The 27,588-nt window shown below is 43.0% G+C and overlaps 1 protein-coding gene across 3 annotated transcripts; it reads right to left on the bottom strand.

Annotated features, from left to right (window-relative positions):
- Positions 1–49: 49 nt before the first annotated feature.
- RIC8A (RIC8 guanine nucleotide exchange factor A) lies at positions 50–27,509 on the bottom strand. 3 transcript variants are annotated; one of them, XM_090032316.1, is made up of 11 exons: positions 27,200–27,509; positions 24,559–24,742; positions 16,445–16,492; positions 10,763–11,376; positions 9,959–10,060; positions 9,312–9,462; positions 8,304–8,399; positions 7,850–7,994; positions 6,997–7,141; positions 5,506–5,625; positions 50–3,889 (listed from the first exon to the last, which is right to left on the bottom strand). In XM_090032316.1, the coding sequence occupies exons 2-11, from the start codon at positions 24,640–24,642 to the stop codon at positions 3,769–3,771; spliced, it is 1,626 nt and encodes a 541-aa protein (XP_089888442.1). In that variant the 5' UTR covers positions 24,643–24,742; positions 27,200–27,509; the 3' UTR covers positions 50–3,768. The 3 variants fall into 3 exon arrangements, with proteins under 3 accessions (XP_089888442.1, XP_089888444.1, XP_089888443.1); XM_090032318.1 differs by having other exon boundaries at positions 9,959–10,053; positions 10,762–11,376; positions 27,200–27,508; XM_090032317.1 differs by having other exon boundaries at positions 27,349–27,491.
- Between the last annotated feature and the right edge of the window lie 79 nt (positions 27,510–27,588).

The following is a 27,588-nucleotide window of genomic DNA, read 5'->3' as shown; positions in this document are numbered from 1 at the left end:
CTCTTTTATCGATCTAATAGTGTTCCATCTTTTAACTGCTGGCTGGATTTCCTGCATGTTACAACTCAGAAGATACTTCCAACATGTGGAGCAAGACAGGCTTGCCTACCTGTTCCCCTTTCCCAGAGAAAAGAAATATTATGACATTACGGCAATTACCTCCTTTCTAAAAGTTCATGAGATATTTACTTGCAGATCACACAGATGGACGTAACAATAGAATCTCTTCCCCCTCCCCCCACTTGTGATAGTGCTATTATTGCAAGTGAGTCCAATCCTGACATGGGATTTGAAATATGGCTGGGAGAATGTGTCTCTAATTAGTCCACCTATTACAATACTACCTCAGTTGAAGTTAGGTCTACAGAATCACAGCAAAGATTAAATGCAAAACACTTCACACAAGGTTCAGGTTATGGTGGCCCACTGAATGCACAGAAGTCAAGGAATTTTGATGCAAGATTTCTATAGTTACTATAACATTTCTTCTTTGTATACTTGTAACGCTTTGTTTTATGCTCACCTTCATGCCTTACATATGGAGGAGCAGTATGGCTCAGTTAATGTGCTCTATGCGTGCTAGTTTTGAATTATCTTTTTTGATGGTAGAAGCTTTGAGCCCAGTCCTCAGCTAATGTAGATCAACCCAGCAGTACCATTGACGTCTTTGTCAATTTACATCTGCTGTGAATCTGGCTCTTCCTAGCCTAACAGTGACATAACTGAGTATTTATGACTGAACTTCCTGGCTTTTGTAAAAAAAATTAGAGAAGTAGTCTGATTGATCTCACATTCAGATGAACAGATTTGTTTGTCTGAATGTGTATTTCAAATACTTTGGAATGCTCCTGCATGCATATGAGACCATCAATTTAAATTTATTTGAATGTGCAGCTCAAATAAAAGCTGAAGTGTTTATTTTGTTTTGCAAAACATCAGATATTTAGCATGCTTGGAGATTTGCTGATTTGTATGTACATGGCTAAAATTTTACTATTTGACAACACATATCACTTCCAAATCATACATATCAAAGATGTCTTTGAAGACTTCGGCCCTGATTCGGCAAACACTCACGCTCATACTTAGAACAAGCAGGTAAACCCTACAGATATCAACGGATCACGCACCTGTTTCAAATTAAGCACATGCATTGGGGTTTGTTGGATTAAAGTCTAAATTGATTATAAGATGGAGTCTTAAGCATGAATGGCTGGAAGGATCTAATGACAAGGAAATAGTAACACGATAAATAGTAAAATGCACCATGTTTCATAATTAAAACAATGGGGCCAGGTGCCATTCCACCCATCAGGCATCTAAGTGCAATCCTACGCCACCCTGACATGAAAATCTCTTAGTGCATCTATTATTGTAACATGTCATCATCTGGCTTGAGCAGAGTGGAATAAGATTGCCCTTAAGCACCTTAAGTCTATTTGTGTGCCTAATAGGTAGAATAAAATGTGGTTTAATATTTCTGTGAAATAAGTGTTGCAAAGACCAGAAGTTTACACATACATGAAAACTTCCTATTATTATTTTGCTAGCTTCTGTCAAAGAAAAAAAAGCAGTTGGCTTAGAAATTCCAGAATTATTTATCCCAGTCCGTGTGTGTGGGGGGGGATAGGTGTCTATTTATAAAATTTAGTGGGTTAATTCCAAGTTATTCAATTTGTATCCCTTTGAGAACTTGGATTTTTTTTTAAAAAAAAATCTTCATCAATGAAGAACTTTGTAGAGAATACAAAACTATTATTTTCAAAAAAGGGGGAAAATTAGAAATCTCTGCCTTTTCCCCCTGCAGTAGAGATTGTCTTTAAAATGTAAGCTGCTTGCTAAACATTTTAAGCGGTCTCAGCCATTTTCTCAATAACACTCTGGCCACTAGGGTTTCCACCATTTCTTGACTTCCTGAACCTTCACCCTTGAACTACAAGCCACAAAGCCCAACTCTCCGTATCCAACCTCTCTATACAGAATAGAAACATCACTGCATTTCATCTTTTCATTCTTTTGGTGTGGGTCAGAGCCCCAACTACCTGCGCAACCATGTAAGCATTGAGATTTAGACAGTGGGAATAGACTAATTCTCAGAATAGCTATGACCTCTTCCCCAGAAAGGAGAAACTGGAACTGACATGACCACAGCATTGTGTTGTTTTCAGTATTAATTGCAAACATTTGAAAAATAGCCAAAAACCATTTTATGGTCCTACGAATCCCAGTACACATTATGAGGTACAATGGGCAGAGCTAAGATGATTTGGGGAAATGAGGTTCCTGAAGCTCTGATGCTTTATTTCAAATTACACCATTTAATTAAGTTTTTTTGTTCTTATTGTCATTTAAGGTCTAGTAATAGCTTCAGCTTTAAAGTATTATACCAAAACGAGTTATTTTGGAATAAACTTTAAACTTCTCAGGAACACTGACTGCCTTTTCATTTGCTTCAAGTTGCAACACTCAGATGACACATCAATGTACTCATTTGTGGGAAGGTTTTCTTTATTCTAGTGGAATTCTTCCATTTTTATTTATGCTAATAAGTTTCAAAATGTTTGGTACACAAGACAAACCAGAGGATTGTTTTCCTTTATGAGAACAGGGAAGTCTAAGCTTTAGTGATGGATGGACTTTGATGCCAGCCTGTGAGTTCAAAGAGCTATGGATAGGTGGAAGCTGAAGCAAATGGTTAAGCAGGCAACTAAGTGTGGGATGTGGTCTCCCACTCAGAAAGAGCCAAGGGAGAGGTTAATCCAGGAAACTACTAGTTGGTGGTAACGAGCACTACACAGTGCCATGGACTAAAAAATCAGAGCATTTCTGGCAAAGAGTCATCTGCAGATGTCAGCCCTGCAATCAGTGTAAGCGCTGAAAGCTTCAGACAAGATCTGTATTAATACAATATAAATGCTTTCACACCGAATGTTTACGTGTACCCTATCAGGAGGTCCAGTACACCCATCTAAATATCACATGTCCCCACCAGGGCATTTCATCAGACATCAGTCACTGGCACATGTTCTGTACCCACACACACACATTACATCCGTGTGCTTATGCTTCACACATGGCTCTATCTGTACATGCACAATGGCACTCACTCCACACGCATAGGGACACATCCTCACCAGGCACACACACCACTGTACAGCTCAGTCATACTCTGTGCTTGTGCATGCATGTTCACACACACACACACACACACACACACACACACACACACACACACACACACCCACCCACCCACCCCTTGTTTTCCCCCCGTTCCAACCTATGTTCTCAGACAGGCCTTTCCATGTTCACGATGCATGTGTCTTGCTTACATGCAAACAGTGCTCCCACTTGTCACCACACAGAGATGCACGCAAAGTCATATACCCAACACAAGTGTCAGTACAGACAATGCTTCACATGCTACTGAACCCTGTGGATGTGATAAGATATCTCCTCCCCTCCCAAAAATTCTCTTATAAAAAGTCCTAGTGGAAAATCCTAGGAGTGGGCTAGAGCATGATATCCTTATGGGCATAAAGGGAGAGAAACCAGGATGGAACCAAGCTGTGGGGAGCTTTTGGGGAAGGAGAGGTGGCTGCAGGATTAGGGAGGGGATAGTCATTTCCCTCCCAGGGCAGTGGGGAGGCAGCCACTATTCAGATCCCATGGGTTGTGTCCCTTGCCCGGTGCCAAATCGCCAAATGCAGCACCAGTTCTGGATGGTGAGTGGAGGGTCCACAGTCCTGGGGGGAGACGGATAGGTCCATATCAGTCTAGCCCCCGGTCAGAGTCAGATGATGACCTCTCCTCAGCCATCTCATGCACAACGTTCTCCAGAGGGGTAAGGTTGCCACTTGGACTAATCCCCATCGGCTGGATGACTTGCTGTCTGCAATTAAAAGGGGAAAACAGCAGAGCAATTTTGAAAAGTAGTTTTGATGAAGAATCACAATAATGCATTGGTCCTAGATCCACCCTTGTTACTAAGCATCTATGTCCATCCCCCAAGAGACCCATGAAGAGCTCCAGGAGGGCCTATAAAAGTATGTGTTGGAACCAGTGAGTTCTAAGCTGTCACAGCATCAGAGACCTATGGGATCTCTCAAGACCTACATGACAGCCAAGAAGAATGCTGTTTGACACCAATGAAACCGATGACCCCTGGAACAAGCTTGTTAAAAGAACAAAGGCTGGCCTGATTTTCAGAAATGCTGAGCACCCAAAACTCTTATAGAAACCTCTGAGCACTCAAGGCTTCCAGTTTCAAAGCTTTTAATGACAGCAGGAAAAAAACCCCACTGACCAAGCAATCTAATCCAAGGAAGGAACTGGCTTTGCTTCTAAAGAAACTTAGTAAAAACACAGCTCCTGAGGCACTGAACAGTGGTGGCCCTACAGTTCCAGCAGCACCAGGAACAGCCACTCTATGCTCCTGCTGCACTGGTCTGAGTGTAGAATACCTTAGAGGCCCTGGTACCATCCTAACCAGCCAGCTGCAGTGTAATGTTAGTGGCATCAGGCTGGGTCTCTTTCTCTTTAACACACAATGGAAAAACATGTGGCACCTTCATTAACTGATAATCTGCATCTGCCCTACTGCCTTTTTCCTTTGTCTTGGGGTCTTTTGAACTCACTAGGTAAATCCTGGATTCCTGTCTACAGGGCCCATGAATAATGGATCAGCTACTGCTAGAGAAGGCTCTCCTGCAGAGAAGGAAAATCAGTGGCACTGGCTGCCATTTGTCACTGAAATACTATTTCCTACCAGCAGCTACCCAAGGGCAGTGCTGCCAGCTGCTACAGAGCTTCCAAGCTGAACTCCAGTGAGGTGACTGTACTCAGATGCACTTGGTAATGGAGAACACATCTGTGAGGTGACCTGTGGTTCTGACACTACCTCAAAAGGTGCTTGATGAAGGCTCCTAAACTCGTTCTACAGAGGTAACTGTGCGCAGAAGGGGCAATGCATAGGGGGTACACATAGGTGCACATGCACCCCCTGTGCATGGCAGTGCACCCCCTGCAAAAAAGGCACTGTCAACATTGCTGCTTGCCACCCCGTTGGCAGCACTACCACTGGCATCTGTGGGCAGTCCATGATCACCCCTGGCTGCTGCTGACACTGCCAGCAGCACCTGCAGGTGGTCGCCAACTCATGGTCAGTGCTTGCTACCCTGCGCCCCCACCGCTGACAGTGCTGGGGGCACCTATGGGAGCTCCCCACTCACCGCCACCAAGCTCCTGCCACTTCCGGCACAGCCGTGCCCCCTCTAGCCACTGGGGGCATGCCCCATTCATGGTATATAGACTGGTTAATATGTCCATCTCCTATAGACCCTACCAACTATCCCTACGCTGAGCTGGCATTCTCCTCCTGAAGCCCTACAAGTAGGTATACAAGCATATGAGCTCTGATCTGGTATATCATCAGAAACCTACGGGTTCTCTCAAATCCCACTGCATCCTCATGCTATGGGAGCACACGCACACACACACTTCTATTACCTGGACAGCTTGTCAAACATGTTAACCAGCTTCATGGCTTCATATTCCTTCTGCTCCTCAGTCATCCCTTCCATGGGGTTGGGGAGTTTCTCTTCCACACGTCCTGTCACTGGGTTAATGCTGCCCATGTTCATGAATGGGAGAAGAGAGAGAGGAGACAAACAGGCTCATTAAAAAGTGGGTTTTGCCTATAACTATGTGAAGAGTTCAATGGCAGGGGGACACTCTCTCTTAGCTGCTGACTGCTAGTGGTATCACAGGAGTACAAGTGTAGTGCACCAGGGGCTCTACCCCTGCCCCCTTTGTGTCACACCCAACTCTCTCTACAAGCAACTCCCACATCTCTAGCCACTGGGGTTGGAATGTACCCTGCCCTACCCATTTCCATCCAAAGATTTCAATCCAAGGGGAGAAAATAAATTTAAAAAACTCACCACTGTGCTCCTCCCAATTTAAAGTTTTACAGAAAAAAAAAATCCATGAATATAGCCTAAAAAGGCACTGAATGGCACAGTGGAATGGACAGACCAATGGCCCAACCAAAGAAGACAAATTCTGTGTTGGTTCAGAGCTCAGCACAGACTGGGGCATACCATGACCTCAGTGAGGAAACATAGGAATGGGTTCTCATCAGCTGAGCACAGGGACACAGCAGCTGGAGGTGGAGGCATTGCACTGGAACTCTCATTCTACAAGAACTGCTCACACCACTTACTGAAGAGTGCCTTCCCCTTTGCCCAACCTTAGCTGTACACAGAAAGAGCCTATTTTGCTCTTGACAGCATATCCTGCTGCCAACAATAGATTTCATAGATGTTAGGGCTGGAAGGGACCTTGAAGATCATCAAGTCCAGTCCCCTGCCCCAGGGGCAGGAAGTCAGCTAGGGTCAAAGGATCCCAGCAAATTAAACATCCAAACATTTCTTGAATGAGTCCAAAGTAGGTGCCTGCACCACTTCTGGAGGGAGTCTATTCCAGGTCTTGGACAGTAAAGAAATTTTTCCTTATGTTCAGCCTAAAACAGTCTTGGAGGAGTTTATGACCATTGGTCCTTGTTATCCCTTGGGGTGCTCTGGTCAACAGACATTCCCCCAAATCCTGATGCACACCCCTTATGTACTTATAGGCAGCCACCAGGTCCCCCCAGAGCCTGTGCTTTTCTAGCCTGAAGAGTTTCATGGCTCTCAGCCTCTCTTCATAAGGCCTATTAATAGGACATATATGTTGGTCTACAGCCAGGGCACATGAGCAGCTCATCCAGAGGGTGAAGACTTTCAATCTGAAGGGTGGGGAGTGGCTGTGGAGCAGGAAATTGGTAACCACTGAATCAGGCAAGCAGTAAAATGGGGTTGGGGAGCAGAAAGTAGGCAACGTGTCTTGAGGGGTTTAGGGAGATAAATAGAAAGCAAGTGAGGAAATGTACAGAATAATGAACAGAGAAAGGGTATGGGGGACAGTATAGACTGGTAACAGAAAGAAAGGGTTCTGTACTTGGGCTTAGCCTCCTTGTATTCTTCTGTATCAGTGTCTTCATCCTCAGAATATTCTCCCTCTTCCCGGCCCCCTGCCATGAGGCCTCGTGCTGCCAGGAGCCCTGCTGCATTTCCATACCCTGTGTACTTCACAAACCGTGACACTGACAAGGGAAAGAGACAGAAAACTCAGGGCATTGCTCCACCCCACTACCAGCTACCCAGCCAGAGAAAAGACTCATAGGGTCAGGAGGCAAATGAGAGAACCCTATCAAACAAACTTGATGCAGCAGCCAACATGGATGTCCACAGGACATGCCTTCACATGGAAAAGTCAGGAGGAGAAACAAAGGCTATGGCACACATCCTGCTCCCAAGCTATGAAGCAATACATTCAACGCAAGGTCTTTATCCCCTCGAAAGTATCCCCAAAATGGCAACTGCTCTGGAATGGAAAGCAGAGGGAAAAGCAGAGACCAGTGTTATTACACAGCAACTATGCTGGGTCTTGAGGTATGGAGCACCTGCTGGCAACAGGTCTGAATGATACCCACTACCTGTGGGGCAAGGAGGACTCAACCCTTGGCAGCAGATCACCAAATCACTGGCACCACTCCTCCAGAAGCTGCATTCAAGAGATGGGAAAGCTAATCATCCTTCCCATGGTGCACTTCCCTCTGCCCTCCCATAGCCACCCACTGCCTGTTTGGCAGATTTGAAGACTAGCAAAGAATTTCCCTCAGCCAAAGAAAGCACAACGTGCTGTGAGCTCTACACAGCAGCTTCTACTGGAATTTGGATCCCATTTCCAGCTACTCTGGAATTGAGAACCCAGGAGATGCCACCCAGCCCCGAGGTGTCTCCTCACTCACCACTCTCCTTGCAGAGTACAAAGAGGAACTCTGCCGCACAGTGCTTTACATCAGTGTCAATGTGAGTCATCAGGCGCACAAGCTTGTTCCGCAGCAAGTTCCCCACCTCAGGGCGGTTCTTCACATCCCGGAGAGGAGGCAGCACCTGCAAACCACAGTGAGAGGGATCAAAACAGAACAGCCTGGGGTTTTCTGCAGCATCTTGCACTAAGGTGTCTGCATGGATTCTATCAACCAATTCACTGAATAAGCTTAGGGGAAAGCAGGAACTGTGCAGACAAACAGCAGAGATTACAGGCCTCACAGACTTGGAGGTCAGAACTTATTATATAATAAGAGAGGGGATATCCGTTTGTAGCCTGATGGTATTCATAGAAGATCCATAGCATCTCCTCTCACCTGAGAAGACTCAGAAATTAATGTAATTTGGATTCTACCTAAGCCAGCAGGATACCTTCGCTTTGAGGAACTTCCTTGTCTGGCGGTGGGCACGGGCACTCTCAGTCAGCAGGTTCAGCACAGGGGTCAGACTTTCCTTCAGTTTATGGCCCTAGGAAAAAGAGCACAAAACAAACAGTAAGTGTAGGTAGTTCAGTTCCTAATACAGGCAGATCGCAACAGTGTAGAGCCGAATAGAAGGAGTCATGGGTTAAGAAAGATTCCAGTACTCTGCAACAGCAGCTTCCCTGCTGTGAGGCATAATGCAGTCAAAATTGACAAAGCCCCTGGAGTGACTTTGGAGAATGAAAACACAGCCACCTTGATGAGTTTTATCTCTGGCTTCAGAAGACACTTAGACCAAGCTGCTGGAAAAGAAGTTCCATGATTCTGAAGAGGAATTTGACTGTTATTTCCCCCATTTAGGCTCAAAGCCTACAAAAACTTCAGCCCTCTCTATCTAAATGAGAGCAGTGACCAATTGACTCTAAGTTAGACACTACAAAGAAACAGGTCAACTATACCAGCAAACCTTGTATCCACAAAGTTGCCCAATTCACCAACTATTACCTAGTTATAGTTCTTCCTATTCCCTGATAACCAGCCTTGCACTCAACCACCAGTTAACCAACTACCAAGCAGTCAGTGGTTACCTCCCAATACAACTATTACATCTTTATCAACAAATAAATCATCTTACCATTCCACCAACCAGTCATCTTCTAGGCAATTAACCTTTTATCAAATTGCTAAGCTACCAAGCACTCCTCAGCTTCTGTTGGAAAAATATCTGCCTCTTCCATTAGAGGAATATCTTCAAACAACTCAGGAAAATTCCAAATCAGCCATTACTTTTGCTGATGCTTTTGTGGTTTCTACATGATGCAGTTTTTATTGTTTCTCTGTTTCATTTTGCCTTTTAAAGGAGAAAGCAGCATATTTATATGTGAGGTAGAGGATCATGTCTGCCATCCATCGAGTCCAGAAGACTTTCCCCTTTGGCTTTGAACAATCTCCCCCTTACCCTGTCAAGACGTCGTTCAAGGAAATCTAGCAGGATACTGACTGCATCCATGTTGACACCCATGTACTCAAGTGAGCCTGGCCGGACCTTAGGAGTTAGTAGGACATCCAAGCACTTCAGAGGCAAGTTGCCCAACAGGTTAACTGTGTGGCTGAGTGTAAAGAAAAAGAAGAAGCAGATGATCAGGGATTTGCATTAATGCATTTTTTTTAAACTGTGCAAAGAACAGGTTCATTTGTTAATTCCTGGGGAGCCTAAGAGTAAGCTCAAAAATTATCTTTTACTGGGACATCCATGTAGACTGTAGCTATGACCACACTAATAAGGGGAGGTACCCATCAAGGTCAAACATGACTTGATATTGGGAGGTTGCAGGCCTATTTCCAAGAAGAACTGTCTATATCCAATGCACAACAACTATTCAGGACAACAGGATAGAGTAATTTATTTAAGATCCAGACCGTGGACACCTTAATCAAGTTACTGAGCACTTACTCTGGCGAGCAGTCCCACTGACTTTAGTGGGACCACTTGTAGCCATGGCTAATGCTATCAAAATCCAACCCTTCATGTGTGCATGGCTGTTTCAGTTCTCAGCAAGAAAGATGCATAGGTTCAAGTCTCACACTTGAGACAATGCTCTTCACCTGTGAAACTCCTCTGTCCGATCTTCTCCATCAGCTGAAATCATCAGGCAGTGACGAAGGAGAGCACCCAGGTGTCTGTACAGAGCAGCATCTTCCTGGCCCCAAAACAGAAAATGACACACCTAATCATGAGAAGGAAATCTGTCTCTGCAGTCCTCAATATCACAAGGTTTGTGACTTTGTCTTTGCTGTTCTGGGACAGTCTTGCATTCCAGAACCCAGAGCAAGCCCCATCTTCATTAAATGGAGAAAGAGGAGCAATGCACTAATCATGGAAATGAACCCAGAGTTTTGCTACTGCTGCCTTAACCACTTGCTGATCCTGCTCCTACTCCATACCCTACCTTAATCTTCCTGAGTCCTCCATCACACTGTACAGCTGATACCAGGTTGGGGAGAAGCTACAGACATTCCTAAGTCAGCTGCCTGCATCTGCCATCATACTCTTTAGCTGATGCAGAAAGTGGAAAAGGCCATGTTTTACTATTTCTAAAAATGTTTTGAGTTCTCTGCTCTTCTCTAGCTCAAGGTTATAGCTCAAGTCATAGGAACATTTAAAAGACAATGAAGAGTTTCTAAATGTTCTGAAATCAAAAAGTTAACAATACATAGGACAGAGATACTAAAGATTTCAACGTGAAGGGCCCAGGGCACAGTTCTGTTGCTAGTTTAACAGGCAGGAGACTGCACCAACATTAGTGTGCAACAGAGAAAGAATGAAAACTGGGAGGTGGAAAAACCACAAATCAAACTGAATCACAGGCAGTATGAACAGCTTGAGAAATGACCACTAGGAAACTTACCTCATCCACCTCCCTCTTGCCGGAGTCAAATGTGATATTGAAGAGCACCTTGAGGATCTCCATAGCACGCTCTGTCTCCTGGCGAGGCAAGGGTGGAGGAAGGCTCCCCTCAGTAGCTACCTCATAAGGGTCCAACCACTTCACCCCTAGTGTCAACTCCAGGGTGTCTGTCATCAGGCTGATTCCCCTGAGCTCCTGGGCTAGCTGTTGCCGGATGTCTACTCTCAGGGCTGTCAGCAGGAACAGAAGACGCAGATCAAAGAACTTGACTTCATGGGGGAGTTTCTTCTCATTGTAGAGTTTAATGCGCTCAGTCAGGCCTACCACAAGTCGGGCCTCAGCTGTCAGCTCCTGTGCACGGCAGCTGCTGAAGACAATATTGCAGAGGCACTTGAGGGCCTCCAGGATGACATCCAGATCTGGGATCTCCCGAATGACCTCCTCCGAGTAGTCAATACCAGCATGTCTGGCCAGGGTCTTCAGGCCTTCCCTGGTAGTGAAGGGGTCAAGGCAGTGTTTGTCCCGGGAGAGGATGCGGATGCTTTCCAAACATGTGACTTGGCAAGCTGGCTGGAGCTCCCTCTCCAAGAACTTGATCAGCAGCTGTGCCAGTTTCTGTGGAGTGAAAAGGGAAACACGAAAATACAGCAAATGATGCTTAGAAGTGCTGGCATTTCAATTGCTCCCAAATGTTGGCATCACATAATGCACTGTGCTGAGCCAGAGATGGCCCTGCCACAAAGACTCAGATTCCAATGTGATTTTCCAAAGTTCAGGGTCATTTGGCACCACCTTTTGCAATTGGACCAATTTTGAGCAATGAAATATGGGAGGAGGTAATGGGTGCCTCAAAGTCATGGGGAAGAAGAATGTTCTAAAGATGCAGGAAATAGGCTGAACAATCTACGGGATGCATAATACAACAATAAGGGATGGGAGAAGGATCTAGCCTGGTAGAAAAGCAAATGGGACACTGTTGCAAAGATTAAAGACCTTAAGCATTTAGACACAGCAGAAATCACCACTTCATACCAACAACAGGAAGAGTCACTGACCCAGACTGATCAGGGGTGTACAATAACATATTTTCAGTGATAGCAATGTTACACCCACTGAAAAACGACTTCATTGTGGATTAATGACATCTTGCATAACTGTAAATAACTGAACATAAAAAAAATAATACATCACACAGCCCTGCAAAGTCATTTTCAATTACAGCCAAATCTGGTTAAGTCATCAGTCCAAGAAGACTTGTAATGATGACTAATTATCCACGAGTGACCAATTTTTCATTAATTAGTCAATCTTCAACTTTTTATGAGACATTTTTCAGGCTATATTAAGACACAATACAGAATGATTTTGACACCTGTAACTGAAGTAAAATGTATTTAAAGAAATTCGAAGGGCAGACTGTACACACTGGATTACTTAATGACAGTAATATTAGGCAAAACCATTAATCCTTGTAGACCTTGATGTACACTTGAGAGGTCACCAGGACCTTTGAGACATGCCTAGGCAGAAGAATGGAGGCTGCCCAGAACTTCCATCCTCTCTTTAGACCACTGAGACAGTATGCAAAGGCCAGACCAAGTCCAGACATTTGGTGCCTTGATGACTGCAGCTATATATGCATCCAGGAATCGAACATGGTTCTCTCAGATGACAGACAAGGATTCTATCACTCATGCACAATGGCAGGTACTCTATGAGAACAGATGTTGTTAATGTACAATTTCCTACTACAAAAATTTGGCACACTCACTATATAAGAATTACATGATTATGAAGGAGTAAAACAAATCTGCCAAAGATTATTTCTTTGTTCATTTACATGCATTTAATCAAAATAAAAAACAATTATGCAAAATGGCTGATTGTCTATGTTTTGTGGGCTATGAAAAGCTGGGGTGCATCTAATGCTTAGTAAACATCAGCTGGCTTGATGAGTGCTATGGAGGGCAGAGGTTGGTACCAAATTAATTATCAAGAACAAGTTCCATTTTGATTTAGTATGTATGTACATCTGGAAATTACTTTAACAGATAATAAGTTAGCCAAAGCATTTTGTGTACATATCAATGGGACTCCAGCAAGCATTCCATACACTGATTAATAAGAACATAGTGATGCATTATTCTCGTGTCTAATAAATTAGTTTTTACTATACATATGATGGCACTAACCATTGTTTTGTACATCCCATGCAAGTAATCATGCCATGGTAATATAAGACCTTTCTATAGGTCCCAGGCCTTAAGTCAGTGTTTAGAAGTGAGGGTGAAATGGCCATTTATCACAGCTATGTCTTTGGAGACAACAAAACATAAAATCAATGAGGTCTTGTAATTCCCAGGCCTTTCTAGGCATGATCCAAAGTGAACTAAATGAGGAGGATTCCTTGAAGACATAACTATTACAAACATTTTATAAAAGTTATATTGTAATACCCAAGCTCTGCAGTTAAACTCCTTCAGCCACCCAAGAAGGAGGATCTGTTGACATTACAGTACAATCCAGTTTCTTGAAGTACTGGAGTGATCAATAAGTTTTATGCAAGGCAAGGATTTTTGGGGAGTGATATCTTTTATTGGACCAACTATCACCCAAAGAAATTCTTGCCTCTCCCATAATTCCTGGCTACAGCATCACTTTAACATTACAATCATTTTTAATAATATAAAAAACACTTAGCATAAAAACACATGTAAGGGCACTATGTATAGCAAGCAGAAGCTCCACAAAGGCACAGTGGCTCACTCTACTAAAGTCTCTGTTGGATTCTAATCTCATTTTGACCTTTTGTAAGGGAGACAGGTGTGCTGACAGGCCTGCTTTGTCCCATCAAGTTTTTGTTTTTTTTCGAATGCTCTTTGCATTTAGGATTCTTTAGCCTTTACCGCTACAAAACCCAAGGCCATCTACCATATTTCTTACAGTATCCTTCTTGAAAATCTACTGGAGCACTTTTAAGTTAAACACACAGACTTTTCCAATGGCCAAGGGAGCATAATCATTTCTTACAAAAGGACATTTTTTCACTGCAGATGAAGACTTAAGTGTGGGTAGGTAGATGAAGGATATTTCCTAACTACATGGATGGTAGTCTTTGTGTTTTCTGTGGTTATCTTACCATGTTTCTGATACCGCAGGCTATTCACATCCAGCATAACTTCACTGAGTTCAGCAGAGTTAAAGGGGAGGTGAATTTGTTCTTGTGTGTTGGGTACAGGCAGTATAGGGTATGTCTGTTCTGAGGATGCTTGTGTGTAGCCATGTTTAAGTGCATGCACATAATAAGCCGTTGCCTATCTACAGGGCTGGTGATAGGAGTGTAGTTGTTCATTATGGGTTCAAACCCAGAGAAGGTGTTGCAGGCAATGAGACAGGGGCTTTCTACTCCAGTGTCCACAGTAGGAGACAGTATAAAACAGTGATTGCCTCAAATTATCAGGAATTGTAGAAAGCTCATCAAGTAGTGTTGAGAAGTAACAGAGCCTGCACCCTAGCAGAGATGAGATCATGTTAAACAGTATTCTGCCTCTAGACAAGGAATGGGCACCACTGACAAGACACTGAAGAACCACTCCAGACACCCTGTCACTGGCTGGATCTTATACATCCCTGATGGATGCCTGAAGAGTTTGTGTCTTTTTTGTACTTCAGCACCACTTGCATGTCTAGCCATACTGATAATGCCTCATTAAAGAGAAACAAAAGTCAGGCTGTTTCCATGCACGACCAGGTACTTGGTGAGCATGTCCATCTGCACACATCCATACATTATGTTTGCTTAGGTGGCAGGAATGTCTCCCTTTAGGTGAATGCATCTCTCTTGCAAAGTGAGGCAGGTATTATAGATGTGAAAGGATCAAAGTACCACTGATTATAGGGTTTACTGTAGCTCAGTGTAATTGGCTTAGCTTGGCCTCATCATGGATAGTTCATCATAATAAGAAGCCAAGAACAGGAACAAGAGAACTGTTAATTTAATTCCTTAGCAAGAGCCTTGCTGCTCACAAGCAGCTTAATATAAAACAGTAAGTTTTCTCATCCTTACCTTTTATATAGAGAGGGAAACTAAGGCACAGAAATTAAGGTTGAGGACTCTGAGCACCTCAGATGCCCACCCTGAGACACTAAGAGTCCTGACTTTCAGTTCTCTATTGCCTAAGAAAATGCAGGGACATGGCAGGTGTCTCAATGAGGCTCCCCAAATCAGTGCTGTTTCTGAAATTGTTGGTCCAAGTGACAGGCCTGAGTTCACACACAAAATCAGAGGCAGAGCACATAGCTCAGATCTCCCACGTCCCAGTCCAGTGCTTTAATCTGAAACTTGGTCTGGCTCACAAAGCAAAGCATTTTCTACCAGCTCATACTTTGCAGCAGTCCATGTCACAGATTCAGAATAATTTAACATGCACTGGGAGAATTCTCAAGTTCTTTTAAATGTTCTTCATGGGATGAGAGTTACCACATAACATATCCTGGGTACAAATCTCCACCACCACTGAACCCAAAGGAAACAGGTGCACTTTGTTACATGGTAACAGCCAGTTTTACTAAAAGGTCATATAATGACAGGTAAATTCCAGCAATCAGCACCCAGACCTACTTCCTAACCTAGTACTGCTCCACATGTGACCCAGTGGAAAATCATTATCTTTTTTCTTTGGCTAGGGACAGACATTCAAAAAGCCTGAGCCTGAATTGATTCAGTCTTTGCAGGTTAGTCTAACCTGGCTAGGCTGATCCAGTTTGTAACCATACAGACATCCCCTCTGGACTGAAGAAATGTGGGCATATGCAACAGGGGCTCAGGCTAGAAGCCGGGGGCACTACAGCAGCCCTCCCTTCCCTTCCTCAGTGCTAAACTGAGGGGGGGCGTGGCCAGGCTCTGGCAGGACACTCTGATTAGAGAGGGGTTCCCCCCGACCCAACCAGTGGGAGCCAGCACGGAGTTGAAAACAGAGCATTGAGTTACACAGCAGTGAGTTACACAGGGAATTGTTACCATTTATGTGCGCATCAAACAAAACAAAAGCCTCTCTCATTAGTTCAAGCTCTTCTTAAACAACTTTTTCCAAGGAAGGAATGGAGGAACATTACCAACTACCTGTTGATTAGCTCCCAAAAGCCCTAAGCTGTCCTGTCTGCCTTACACAAACACCTCTCAGCATTAGCTAGTATACCACATACTGGCTACAGTCCATGCTGTGGGACTGGGGAATCCCTGCTTGAGCAGGGAGTGGTGAGGGGAGATGGAGCAAAGGGAAGCCAGGCGTATGCTGCTGTGCCCGTCATCTCTGCCAGAGTTCCAGCAGAGAGCCCCACTCAGGGCTGCAAAACATCTGGGATGCTGGGGGACTCTGGTTTAAGTAAACCAGGAAGGGGTCTGGGACAGACATTGCATAAACTGGTTTGACTCAGATCAGTTAAGTCTGACACTACATTCAACCAGGTTTATCTCAAACTGGTTTCATCCATTTTCAAATTGGTTTATGTGCACTGAACATCTGTTCTGTTACAGGTTTAAACCAGTTTCTGATCACTTAAACCAATTTGTGTGTAATGTCTGTCCCTAGCCTTTGGGTTTTATCATCACCGGGCCTAACTACATGAGCTACTCTGCATTCAAGCACCCCTGAATGACCACAGAAAGAAATGAAGGACATACCTTCCTCTCCTCCTGCTCATGATCTTCAAATGTGAAGCACTGAGACTTCTGTGAAAGCAAAGCAGAAATGATCAGTCTCAAGAGGCAAGCAAACTGAGAAAAGAAACTTACTCTACAGTTTATAAGGAATGCTTCAAAGAAAGTAAATGGGCTCCCTTTACTCAGCCAGCTGCATGAAAGCTAGGGCATAGTCATTCAACAGAAAGGCAGTAGGTTTGGAAATGAATTAGAACTACAACAATTCCATCTCACAAAAGAAAAGGCAACCTGTGGAACTCCAAGATGCAGGAAAACAGTAAAGCAATGTGCAATAGACAGTTTTGAAACAGTCTATTTATGTGAGCTGATAAAACATAAGCAACTGAAGTCACTAAGAAACCAGGCAAAATGTTAATGGACAAAAATCAGGCCTCGGGTTGTAGGAGTGCTTATGAAGTTTTCTTAATGTGGTACAGAACAGTTGATTTTAGATGCACTATAGAGGCTTTCACTTCCCTCTAAAATATCAAAAGGGGAGATACTAAGGAGCACAAGATCATTGGCAAGGTTGGTTAACAGAGTATTTCAGGACAGTAGCTCCCTGGCTCTGGATGCATATTTGGTAGAAAATAATTCTGCTAGTACTGCAAATCAAATTTGTGGTACTGCAAAACCAATTTAGCTGGGGTTATCTAAGGTCAAAGATTTATTGTATAGGAATTCTATGATGGAGATCTTCACCCAACAAAACGAGATTAACAACAAAACGAGAGCAAGGATCACTTAACTGGTAATAGCATCTCTTATGGTTTCAATAAGGGCCGAATCTGGAGGCCACTGAAATCAAAGGAAAGACTACTACGTACTTGAATGCATATCCACCCCCCACATTTGTCTTACATTCTTGAGCACTACTTACACCCAGAGGGTGTCCCCCAAGCTTTGCGCTGCTTCATTCTTCCCAATCCCCTTCCTGCTCCAGGTCCCCTAAATTACCTCCATTCTGTGCAACTTCCTTCCTTTTAATTTTAGATGCAAGCCTTGTTATCTCCCATTTCTCTCTGTTCTAGCACAAGCTTCATTCTGGTCCTCATTCTCTTCTTCTGTCTAAGCTATTCAGCAATTTAAAAGTCGGAATCTTTGTCTTCATCAGCTCCTAGGGTTGCTCTAGTTTTCTATCATTAACAAGGTTGATTTCCCTCACTGCATGCTCTTTCTTTCTTTTAGGTCACTCCTCTGTAAATAAGACCTTTAAAAATAACTCGTATCCTCCACAGGCACTAAAGATCCCTGGGCAATCTTGATCTCTGGGTGATTCCATGGCTTAGCCTCATAACGTCTGCTGTATAATGAGTAAATCCCTGGGCTTGAGGCTCAGAGAAATCCACAAGCTCCTTGTTTTAATGGCTACCCTATAACACGGAATTCGTAGGCACAGAAGCCTCATTTTGTTGACCCTATAAGGCATAGATATGTCCACACATTACTGGACGTGATGCAGGAAACTCTGGTGAAATTCTACAGTCTGTGTTATAGAGGAAGTCAGGCTAGATCAGTGGTTCTCAACTTTTTTAGACTCAAGGCACCCCTCCATAACTTTTGTGAACTGAGCGGAACCCCATTTGAAAACCAAATGTATTTATTACATTACTACAGGGGCCAGGCAGTTGGTGGGGGGGAAGCAGTCAGGTAGGGAGAAGCCTAAACCTGTGCTTGTCTACTTATTTTACACATTGGGACACCCTCCAAAAAAATCCTGTGGCCCCCAGGATGCAACCAACACCCTGGTTGAGAATTAGTGGGCTAGATTATCAAAATAGTCACTTCTATACTTTAAAAAAAGGAATGAATATATGAAACAAGTAACAGCTTGTGGAAAGAAGAGACTTGTAGGGAGGGGAGAGCTCACATGAAAGCTTGTTGTCAGTTTTTCAGATGACTTCATTTTTTTCCAAAAGCTTATCACAATACTATTATAACCCCCATCACTGTAATATACCCATGTACTTTCCTGAACACAGAAACAATAATAAAAACTCTAACTTCTTTCCTGTAGGAAAAACAGCTTGATTTGTTTATAGGTGCTTGGTTAGTTTGCTTGTATGTGGGGGATGTGTTAAGTGTCTATTGCCTTGTCTAAACCAGTGAAATTTTATATCACAAGTAAATGGCTGAATTATCAACAGAAAGGGTTGTTTCTAGTCCTACTCCTGGTTTATTAATTCCTATGGCCTATATAAGCACTCAGAAATGCGAGTGATTATTTCTGTGAAAAAACAAGACAGTTCCTCATGGAGAGAGATGCCCCACTCTGGAGCTGAGTGGTGGCCAGCCAAGCCTTTAAAAGAATCTCATAGTCCAGAAAAGTTCTCTGGGGCACAGCTTTAGGTTGATCTTGAAGGAGAGAGGTATGTTCCTTTTGTCTTCTTTGCAGTAGTGGTAATACAAATTCCCTATATCAGGGTCAGCCTGTATTCAGATTAGTTTCTACCATGAATACTTGATTTTTGTTTCTGCTTTCAGCACTAGCTTGTACAGTTGTAGATCAAGGAGTTCTTAGTGTTTCTGTGGTTCTTTTTTGCCTCCTCATTAACCATGACTTTCTATGAGTAAGCAACCAGTTCAAGAGTTTTCTAAGTTGGCTACAAGGCATACCAGAAGATAGACAGTCTTCAGTTTTGTCCATTTTTTCTGTAAAAAGAGCAATCCTAAGGTAAAAAGCTGCCACATATGAAGGATCACATCCCCAAAGTGAGAAAGCAAGAAGGATATCCTACACTTAAAACAGAAGATTCCTTGCCAGGTGTGTGAAGCACTTGGCTTTTGATCTTAACAGTACTCTTGAGACAGATATCAATCATTTAGGATTTTATACACACTTTTGCATTTTCAGTATTCTAGTAATCAACCTTCATCCCTCTCCTTGGAGAGTGTTTCCATAATCAGCTCCACAGCTGACATTCTTATAGCTTTCTCCATCTGCTCTGGATCCCTTAATATAGCTGGTAAGGTATGCTTTTACATCATAAGCTTTCTTGAGCAGAAGAAAAGCTAACATCCTACACCTCACTTGCTTCTTCATTCAAAAGATTGACTCTAACTGCACCCTGGGATCTGCTTAGTCTTCAAACGTTGCACTTCTTGATTAACTGTTCTCTGCATGGATCTAGCTTGTTATTAAATCTGGCATGTTTGGCATCTTCCATCATTAAAGTCCTGACAGAATATACAGAGAAGGGACATTAGGTACCTTGCTGTCAAGTTCCCCATTGTTTCTTTTATCTACCTATTGTCTTTTATTGATTTGAAAACTTTTGTGATTTATTCAGCTTCTTCTTTTCAAAGCATTTTAATGCTCAGTTAACTCCTTCACTCTAACACTTCTGCAGGAGACCACATGCAGAAGCATTCTTAAGTACTACGTTTGCAACAAAACATCAGCATTTCATTGATGTACCAGGCCTGCAGTTTGTACAGTGTCACTGGGGGTGCATTTCACTCAGGTACAGTTGGCACTATCAAAGCAGTTCATTTCATTCTATGATCTTTCAACACTTCCTTGACTTACATTTTCTCCCTTGTGTATCTTTCCCTCCTTACCTTAGTTTACTTTGTACTTTCTTTGAGCAGAAATCACACAGTTTTCACTGTTAGCAGAGTAGCAGGCTCACAAAACTCTTCCAGTCCCTTTCCAAGTTTTTCTTCTCTTCCATTTGAGTCTTATCAGTTAAACCTGACTTTCCTTTCTCTTCCACATTTGTCTTTGTCTTCCAGCACAATCCATTTAACATTATTGACACAGCTAACTTGAATTATATGCATGGTTGCTTTAAGAGAAGCCTAGAAATGCAGGCCTGGAAGGGACTGTAAAAGATCATCTAATCCATCTGTTGGTATGAGACATGACCAAGTATATCTAGATCACCCCTAAAAGATATTTATCTAATCCATTCCTAAAAACCTCCAGTAAAAGGAATCCCCATAACTTGCCCAAAGAACCCTTTCCAGTGTTTCATCACTCAAGCAGATTTTTTTCCTAATATCCAACCTAAATCATCTTTGCTGCAAATTAAGCAAAAATTGATGCAGAAAATTGATCAATTTCTGCATAAGAGGGATGATGATCACCATCAGTTTTACAACAACCTTTTAAGTACCGGAACACCATTACCCTGTAAGTAATTTTTCCCTTTGATGTATTCCCATTTCCATGTCTCGAGTCAGATCTGCTATGGTACTCAAAGCAAAAATAAATAAATAAAAATCAAGAAATTCTGTTTTGTTCTTTCAAGTTCATGTATCCATAAAGTGCACAACAAGCCATTTGTCTGTGTTTATTTTTAAACCTTGTCAGGCTGGGACACAGGGATGGATCCTTAGTTGTGCTGAGAAAGGGGTTGACAGTGGTAGATTTCCATCTCATGCCCTGCCCCGGGAGACCACAGAGGACTGCTTTGGTGTGCAACACAAAGCTAGTACAGCATCAGAACTGCTCATGGAGCTGTTCCATCAGTCTAAAATTTCAGACAGACTTCCCTCTCCTCCCCAACGTTTGTTGGACCAGGATGGCTTAGATTTGTCCCTGCTGGTCAAAGACTCCACTCAAAGACTCCAAAAAGTACAAAACAGGTGAAGAAACAGCCAAGAATCTGGACACAACTTTCACTGGTCTGTAAAGGACCATGAGCTGGGGTGGGACGGCAGAGCAATAATGATATCTCACTACAGTTACCAAGGCACGAATTCAAGCCTTACTGAAGGCTGCCCTCAGTTGACCTAGCTGTAAATGGATACCTGGTTATTCAGGCTGGGGAGTCAAAGGCATCAGGACAGGATACTAGACACTCACTCCCTTGTTTGGCACTGACTATAGCAATGAGAATACCGTAGGGCTCAGAATGAGCCTTTCATTTATGAAAGGGCCACATAAAGTTACAGTGATGCATAAACAACAAGTAATATTATTAATTGAATATTATCTTTGGGTTTGCTCCTTTTGCTTGTGATATGAGCATGTATATAGATTTAATTTTCAAACTCTGGGCAAGTCATTTTAGCCAGCTACTGTTATGTGACACATTCCTAGATACAGCTCTTCAGCCAGCTAACTTATTTTTTAAAACTATAACAGAGTAGCCATGAAGTAGCTATTCATGATAATCCAGCTATGTTGTCCAACCTATCTGTGCCCAGTTATGGCCCAAATCTACATATTTTTCATACAGTTAGTACTCACTATCTACTCTTTCAGTCCAACCTGTCACTAATCTGTCTAGGGTCCTCCTAAGCATGATATCTGAGAGTATGTCAGTTATTCAACACATGTTCTTTAAACATAACTGATCAGCATACGTAAATACATTCGCACTGCATAGCAGCTTGCAGTGTATATTTACTACCTTATTTTGTGACACTGATCATTTTAATTGCACAGCTACAGTCAGGATGAACCAAATAACTCACTCACTTTCATAATGAGCTTTGGGTGGAAAGCATAAAAAGAAAAGTTTTCATCTTCTCTTTAGCACATTTTACATAGTCACTCAAATATAGAGACCCAAACTCCAAGGTCCTCAATTCAGATTTTGCTTAGCCATTTTTCAGAGACCTTCTGAAATCAGTGGCAGCATTATCTGAGTCAGGAATGACTGAAAACTGAGGAGGGATCACAGGATTCACCCCACTACTCACTGCAGTAGATAGATGATCAGAATAATAAGCCTGCATCCAAAGCATAACACTTCTAATCTGATCCTTTTTTTCAAAAGAATGAAACAATTTCCACACCTCAGGAAGAGGCATCTTCAAAAGGATGACCTAGAAATATGTATCTACTCCATTCACCAAACACTAAGGCACTTACTATCCTAGATTACTAACACAGGTGCAGGTTGCAGTAACACCTGCGCAGGTAACTGAAAACAAACCACAGTGCCAAACTGTGGCTGTACTACCTGTAAGTGTCCAAGGGGTAGAGGATGCAATGAGCCCTCCCTCAGTCCCCACCACTGTTGCCCTACTGCATCAGACCAATGATCCATTTACTCAGGTACCCTGCTTCCAACAGTGGTCCACTGCAGAAGCTCCCAAGGATGATGTATAATTGCCCATTTTATATTCATGCCCATGGTGGGGGTTTTCTTTCCAAGCCCAGGCAGTTAGTAGATTGATTTATGCTCCAAAGGATGAGGATTTCAAGTTTTCAATGTGGATTTCAATATTTTAGCCTACCTAATGAAATTCATTAATCATGCATGCAAATAAATGTCTAATCCTTTTTTAATTCTACTCAGCCACCTTGTCTCAATGCTATCTTATGGCAATGAGTTCCACTAGTTCATTATGCATTACTTCCTTCTAAAATGTTTCAAATGTGTTCTCCTTTAATTTCTTGGCTCACCAATTCATACATTTTAAGTCCAAACATAACTATTACAATAATTTACTCTCCCCTTCTGCATAAAAAAAAGCCATAAATTATTATCCTTTGCACTTCCTTTCATTGTTTTTGACCAATGCTACATTGCATCAAAGATTTTATTGAGCTGTTCATAAATACTGCATAGGGATTCCCCCTCCCCACCACCTGATGACAGTTCATTTAGAACATATTATCAAGGTCTAAATAGTTCGATTTGTTCTTTCCAATGTACATATTCTTGTACCAGACTACAATGAAATTTTTGGCTTCCATATTACTTTATTACCTAGCTTTAGGTCTGATCCTGTGCTCACTGAAGCCGATGATAGTCTTTCTACTGATTTCAAAGAGCTTTAGAGCATGCCTTTTGGTAGGTCCTTTAAGAAGTCCTGATGATCTTTGGCAGTCTTGACTTCCTCAAATAATTCTGTGTCATATACAAATTATGCCTTCTCCAGAAACTTTGAAAAATATGAAACTCCAACAGTGCTATTATGGATTTCTCGGGTATCTTAACATTAAGTTCCTTCCATGCTAAAAATGCCCAGTTGTTACCTGAAAATAATAGGTCTGGAGCATGTTTCTCGCCATCAATTGCTATGGTAAAGACCAATACAAAGAAACTGTTTCACTGTTCTGCAATATCTTATCCTCACTGATCATTCCATTTTCTCCCTGATACTCTAACAGGTTTCTTATGGTTGATATACCTACCAAGGTCTTGGTGGCTTTTTTTATATCTCTATCTGCTCTTCAAATTTCTTCTTTGTTCTCCTACTTTCTCCTTCATGTTTTGTCTGCCAGGGTTTCTGCTACTGCTGCTGTAAGTCATTCTTTAAGAGGATCTACTGTTTCTTAGGTAAGATTTCTACCCATGTAGAACTGCTTGATTGGAACAGATGTGGTACCCACATTTTTTTCCTGGTAAATGACACTTTTGCAACAATATTTGCAGCTTTCTCTGCTCATTTTCCACCTACTTAGGAGTGGTGCAGAATGAGTCATGTAGATCTGCAGGGCCAAATGTCTCTCTGGTGTAACTTCCTTGAAGCAAGTTTCGCTGCACTTGTACAGATTATCTATCTGGGCACAACTATACATGTTTTTGAAGGTGACGGTATACTCATGAAATATTTTGAACTGTTTTTAGCCCAGCAGTGAAAATCTCTCATTCCTAACAGGTTGCTCCTTTTGCATCCTATTTTAGATTTTTCTTATGATCACCTTTCAGAACATGCATATTTGGCAAATCCCCATGGGGTTTTTGCTCCTTAATTGAAAGCCATAACCACTCAACTTCATCCATTACTCGTCCTCAGGCCTTCAAACCTTCCTTCATTATTCAGCTCCCACATTGGCACTCAGTTTTCTAGCATGGGCCCTAGATGTGAAAATCCCCTACAGAGGCTTTGCTTCCAGTACACAAGGAAAGCAGGGAAGAGATGTTTACTAGATGCTCATTATCAAACCTTACTTGCAAGATCTGCTGGAAAGAAAAAGGAAAGATCAACCAGACAAGCAACACAGACAAATGCAAGTAGATGAGGCAGATAACACAGAAAGCTGAAAGTGTATACACCTCTGATTTAGTCTATAAAGTGCAAATCTACCCTGCCTTGTGCCTGACAGAGATCCCAGAACACAGATCCTCTTACCAACCTGCTTATAAATAGGGAAAGGTGACATCAAGCAGCAGCTTGCCACACTCACTCACCTCCTGATTGTAGATCTGCAGCACCTTGAGGACTGTGTCTTGCTCCCCGCTTTCCACAGTCACTACCATAGTCCTGAGCTCCATTGCTCCAGCAGCTTAGATATAGATCTGAGGCGAGACAGGGAGGGGCTTTGCTATGTTGCTGGATAATTACAGATGCAGGGGGACCCTGCCACTCAGACAGCTGGGGGGGAAGAAAAGAAAACCAAGTGCGATTGCTTACTCTGTTATACCTAAAAAGCAAAGCAGATGTACATCCCCAGTAAAATCAGCCACCCGCTTCCTCTTTCTCTCTCTCTCCCCCTCCCTTTAATCCTCTTCCTTCTCTCTTTGCCTTTCAGTGTTTAATATATGCCCTCCCACTAAATCACTTAGGAAACCTCCCTCACCCCCAGCCTGAGGATTAACACAGAACAGAACTACAGCTCCCTGAACTAGCCCTCCTCCTCCACCGACTGTCCTGATTTCTCATACTGCACAGAGGAACCCCCCCCCCCCAACCACACACACAGAAACATCCCTGGGGAGTAACATCGATAGACAAGCTCCATCCCGACTGGATTAAGGTGGAGCAGTTTTTTAAAGGTGGCATGAAAGAGTTCCTCAGCAGTTTCTTAAAAAAGAAATCCAGCCTGGTATATTTGGGGTCTGCAAAAGGCTATGTAATTAGGGAAGTTGGAGGACATGCTGAACAAACTACACAAGTGTGTGTCTTCATGATACAGGAGGAAATAGGTTTACACCATCCCAAAAGCCAAGTGATCTGTTGTAAACCACTAGACACACATTTATGTTTAAAGGCTAGGCATGAGTTTAAAGTGTCTATAAAGCACCACGTAGGCTTACAGTGCTGAAGCTGTGACTTTAAATAATAATAAGGGGTCACATCATAAATCACAGTATGATTCCACACATTTGTGAAAGCACAAAGGTTTAAGATTCTATAGCTATGTGACAAATTTTGCAATAGTACTGAAGACAGGTAGTGTAAAATGACACAAGGCCCCAATCCTAGACTCCAAAGGGAGCTGCTTACTACAGAATCAAACGTCTACATCTATCCCTACACTGCCACAGAAAGTCATGACTGCAACATGCACAGAAATACCCAGACTGGCTTTGATCTAGATAGCGTAGGTACTGACAGCAGCAATGTTGCCAGAGCAGAAGCGTCAGCTTGGTCCATATAAACCCACCCAGAGACTTGGGTAATCAGTGGTTGACACATGTGCCAGTAACTTCACTGCTCTCATTCTCTAGGCTAGCTAGATTAAAACCAACTCAAATGTGTCTACATAGTCACAATGCACAATGTAGACACCACAAAGCAGTGGTTCTCAAACTTTTTTTTTCGCAGACCACTTGAAAATTGCTGAGGGTCTCAGTGGACCACTTGATCTCCGTTGTCAGAAAAAATAAATCAAGTGAAGGGCAAAATACAGATATTTTTGATTGTTCTGCAACCCTTTCTGTGGACCACCTGAATGGAGCTCGCAGACCAGTGGTGGTCCACGGACCAGTTTGAGAACCTCTGCCATATGGTTTGTGCCATGACTACAAAGTTACCGCAGCTAAAGTCAGTGTGTCAGTTTAATGCACACTGAGCATGTCTACACATTCATTAATGCACTTTTCCTGCTGCGCATTAAATTTAGTACCTCAAATTTGAGATCCTAAATAAATGTGCATTAGGCTACCCTAATGTGCAGTAGTGAAAGTGCATGCTTTTTTAGTGATGTTTAAAGCACACTAGCCTATTTTTACTTTGCATTCGCATATTAGCATGGTTTTTATGAGACGTTTTAATTCACAGTAAAATAGGCTACTGTTCATTAAAGTGCACCTGTAGATGCGCCCACTCTGACATCTCATTGCTCCACATAGAATTATTTGGGAAGAAAAACAGGAACACAATGCCCACATATGCACACAATGAACTAAGAGATTTCATAGTGGCATAGACATTAAAGATGGAACAGACAGCTCCTTCCTTTAGGACCAGCACAGGATTTATCCCTAACACAGTCCTCTCCAGCATGTTGCTCAGTCCAGTGTCACATAACAATGCAGGAGATGGACTATAATAACCACTGACCTCAATCTTTGCAATTTTTATTCTGCTTGTTTAAGCTCCCCCCCTCCTCCTCTTTATTGCCATTCTTTCCTCAGGGTTCAAACCCCTAAGAAAACAGAACTATTTGGTACCTTTAGTCCCCTAAGAAAACAGGAGGAGGCTTAGTTTCCTGCTCCTCCTTTTGACCAGCATCCTACTGAGATTCACTCATGTGCTTAGCTTTACATCTGGGAGCAATCCCATTGAGAGGAACTGAAAATACTCCTGGTAGCAAAGCTCCTCTGAGGAAGCCTTTGTGGGATCACAGCATTAGTGAATGATTATATAGATGTGGCTTTCTATTTTCCTGTGAAGCAAGTACTTGATGATCGCTCGAAAAAAGGGACAAAATGGAGACGATTTCAGGCAAGCAAGGACCCTGCAGAGAGAATCTACATGGAAGTGTGGCAAAGGCTGCAACAAACTGCTGTATTTTAAGGCCACCTCTGCTGGGATTTTAAGGGGCCAAGTGGACAGAGATGTGTAGCTGCCATGAGTCATCCAAGGGAGAAAAGACAAGCGAGTTACCTTCTCTTTAGCTGTGCTGGCTCAGGTTTCCTGCTTCATTTCCTGGACGCTGCTGCTGCCCCTACCCTCCCCAGCTCTCAGCCAGAGGAGGCAGGGAGCGGTGGCTGGAAGCTGGGGGGAGACCCAGGCAAAGGGAAGAGCTGCCTTACCTGGAGGCTTGGGGTTGTGGGACGGGGCAGAGATCACCCACCAGCCTGCCAGCCATGCAAGTGATCAGGAGCCTTGTCAGGGGTTTAGGCTGTTCCCCGCCCCGCACTATGAGCAAGAGGAATACAAAAAAACATGAGCACTCTGCAAAATGCAAGGGGCGGATCCTCCTGCCTGCCAGGGGAGGGCTGGTCTCAGTAGTGGCAGATGACAGGACAAGGAGCAATGTGCTCAAGTTGCAG

The sequence above is a fragment of the Crocodylus siamensis genome, chromosome 2 (genome assembly GCF_052110815.1).
Source record: "Crocodylus siamensis isolate JL-2025a chromosome 2, ASM5211081v1, whole genome shotgun sequence".
Taxonomy (NCBI): domain Eukaryota; kingdom Metazoa; phylum Chordata; order Crocodylia; family Crocodylidae; genus Crocodylus; species Crocodylus siamensis.
Note: the sequence above shows the minus strand (reverse complement) of the source record. Positions and strands in the feature narration are given on the sequence as shown.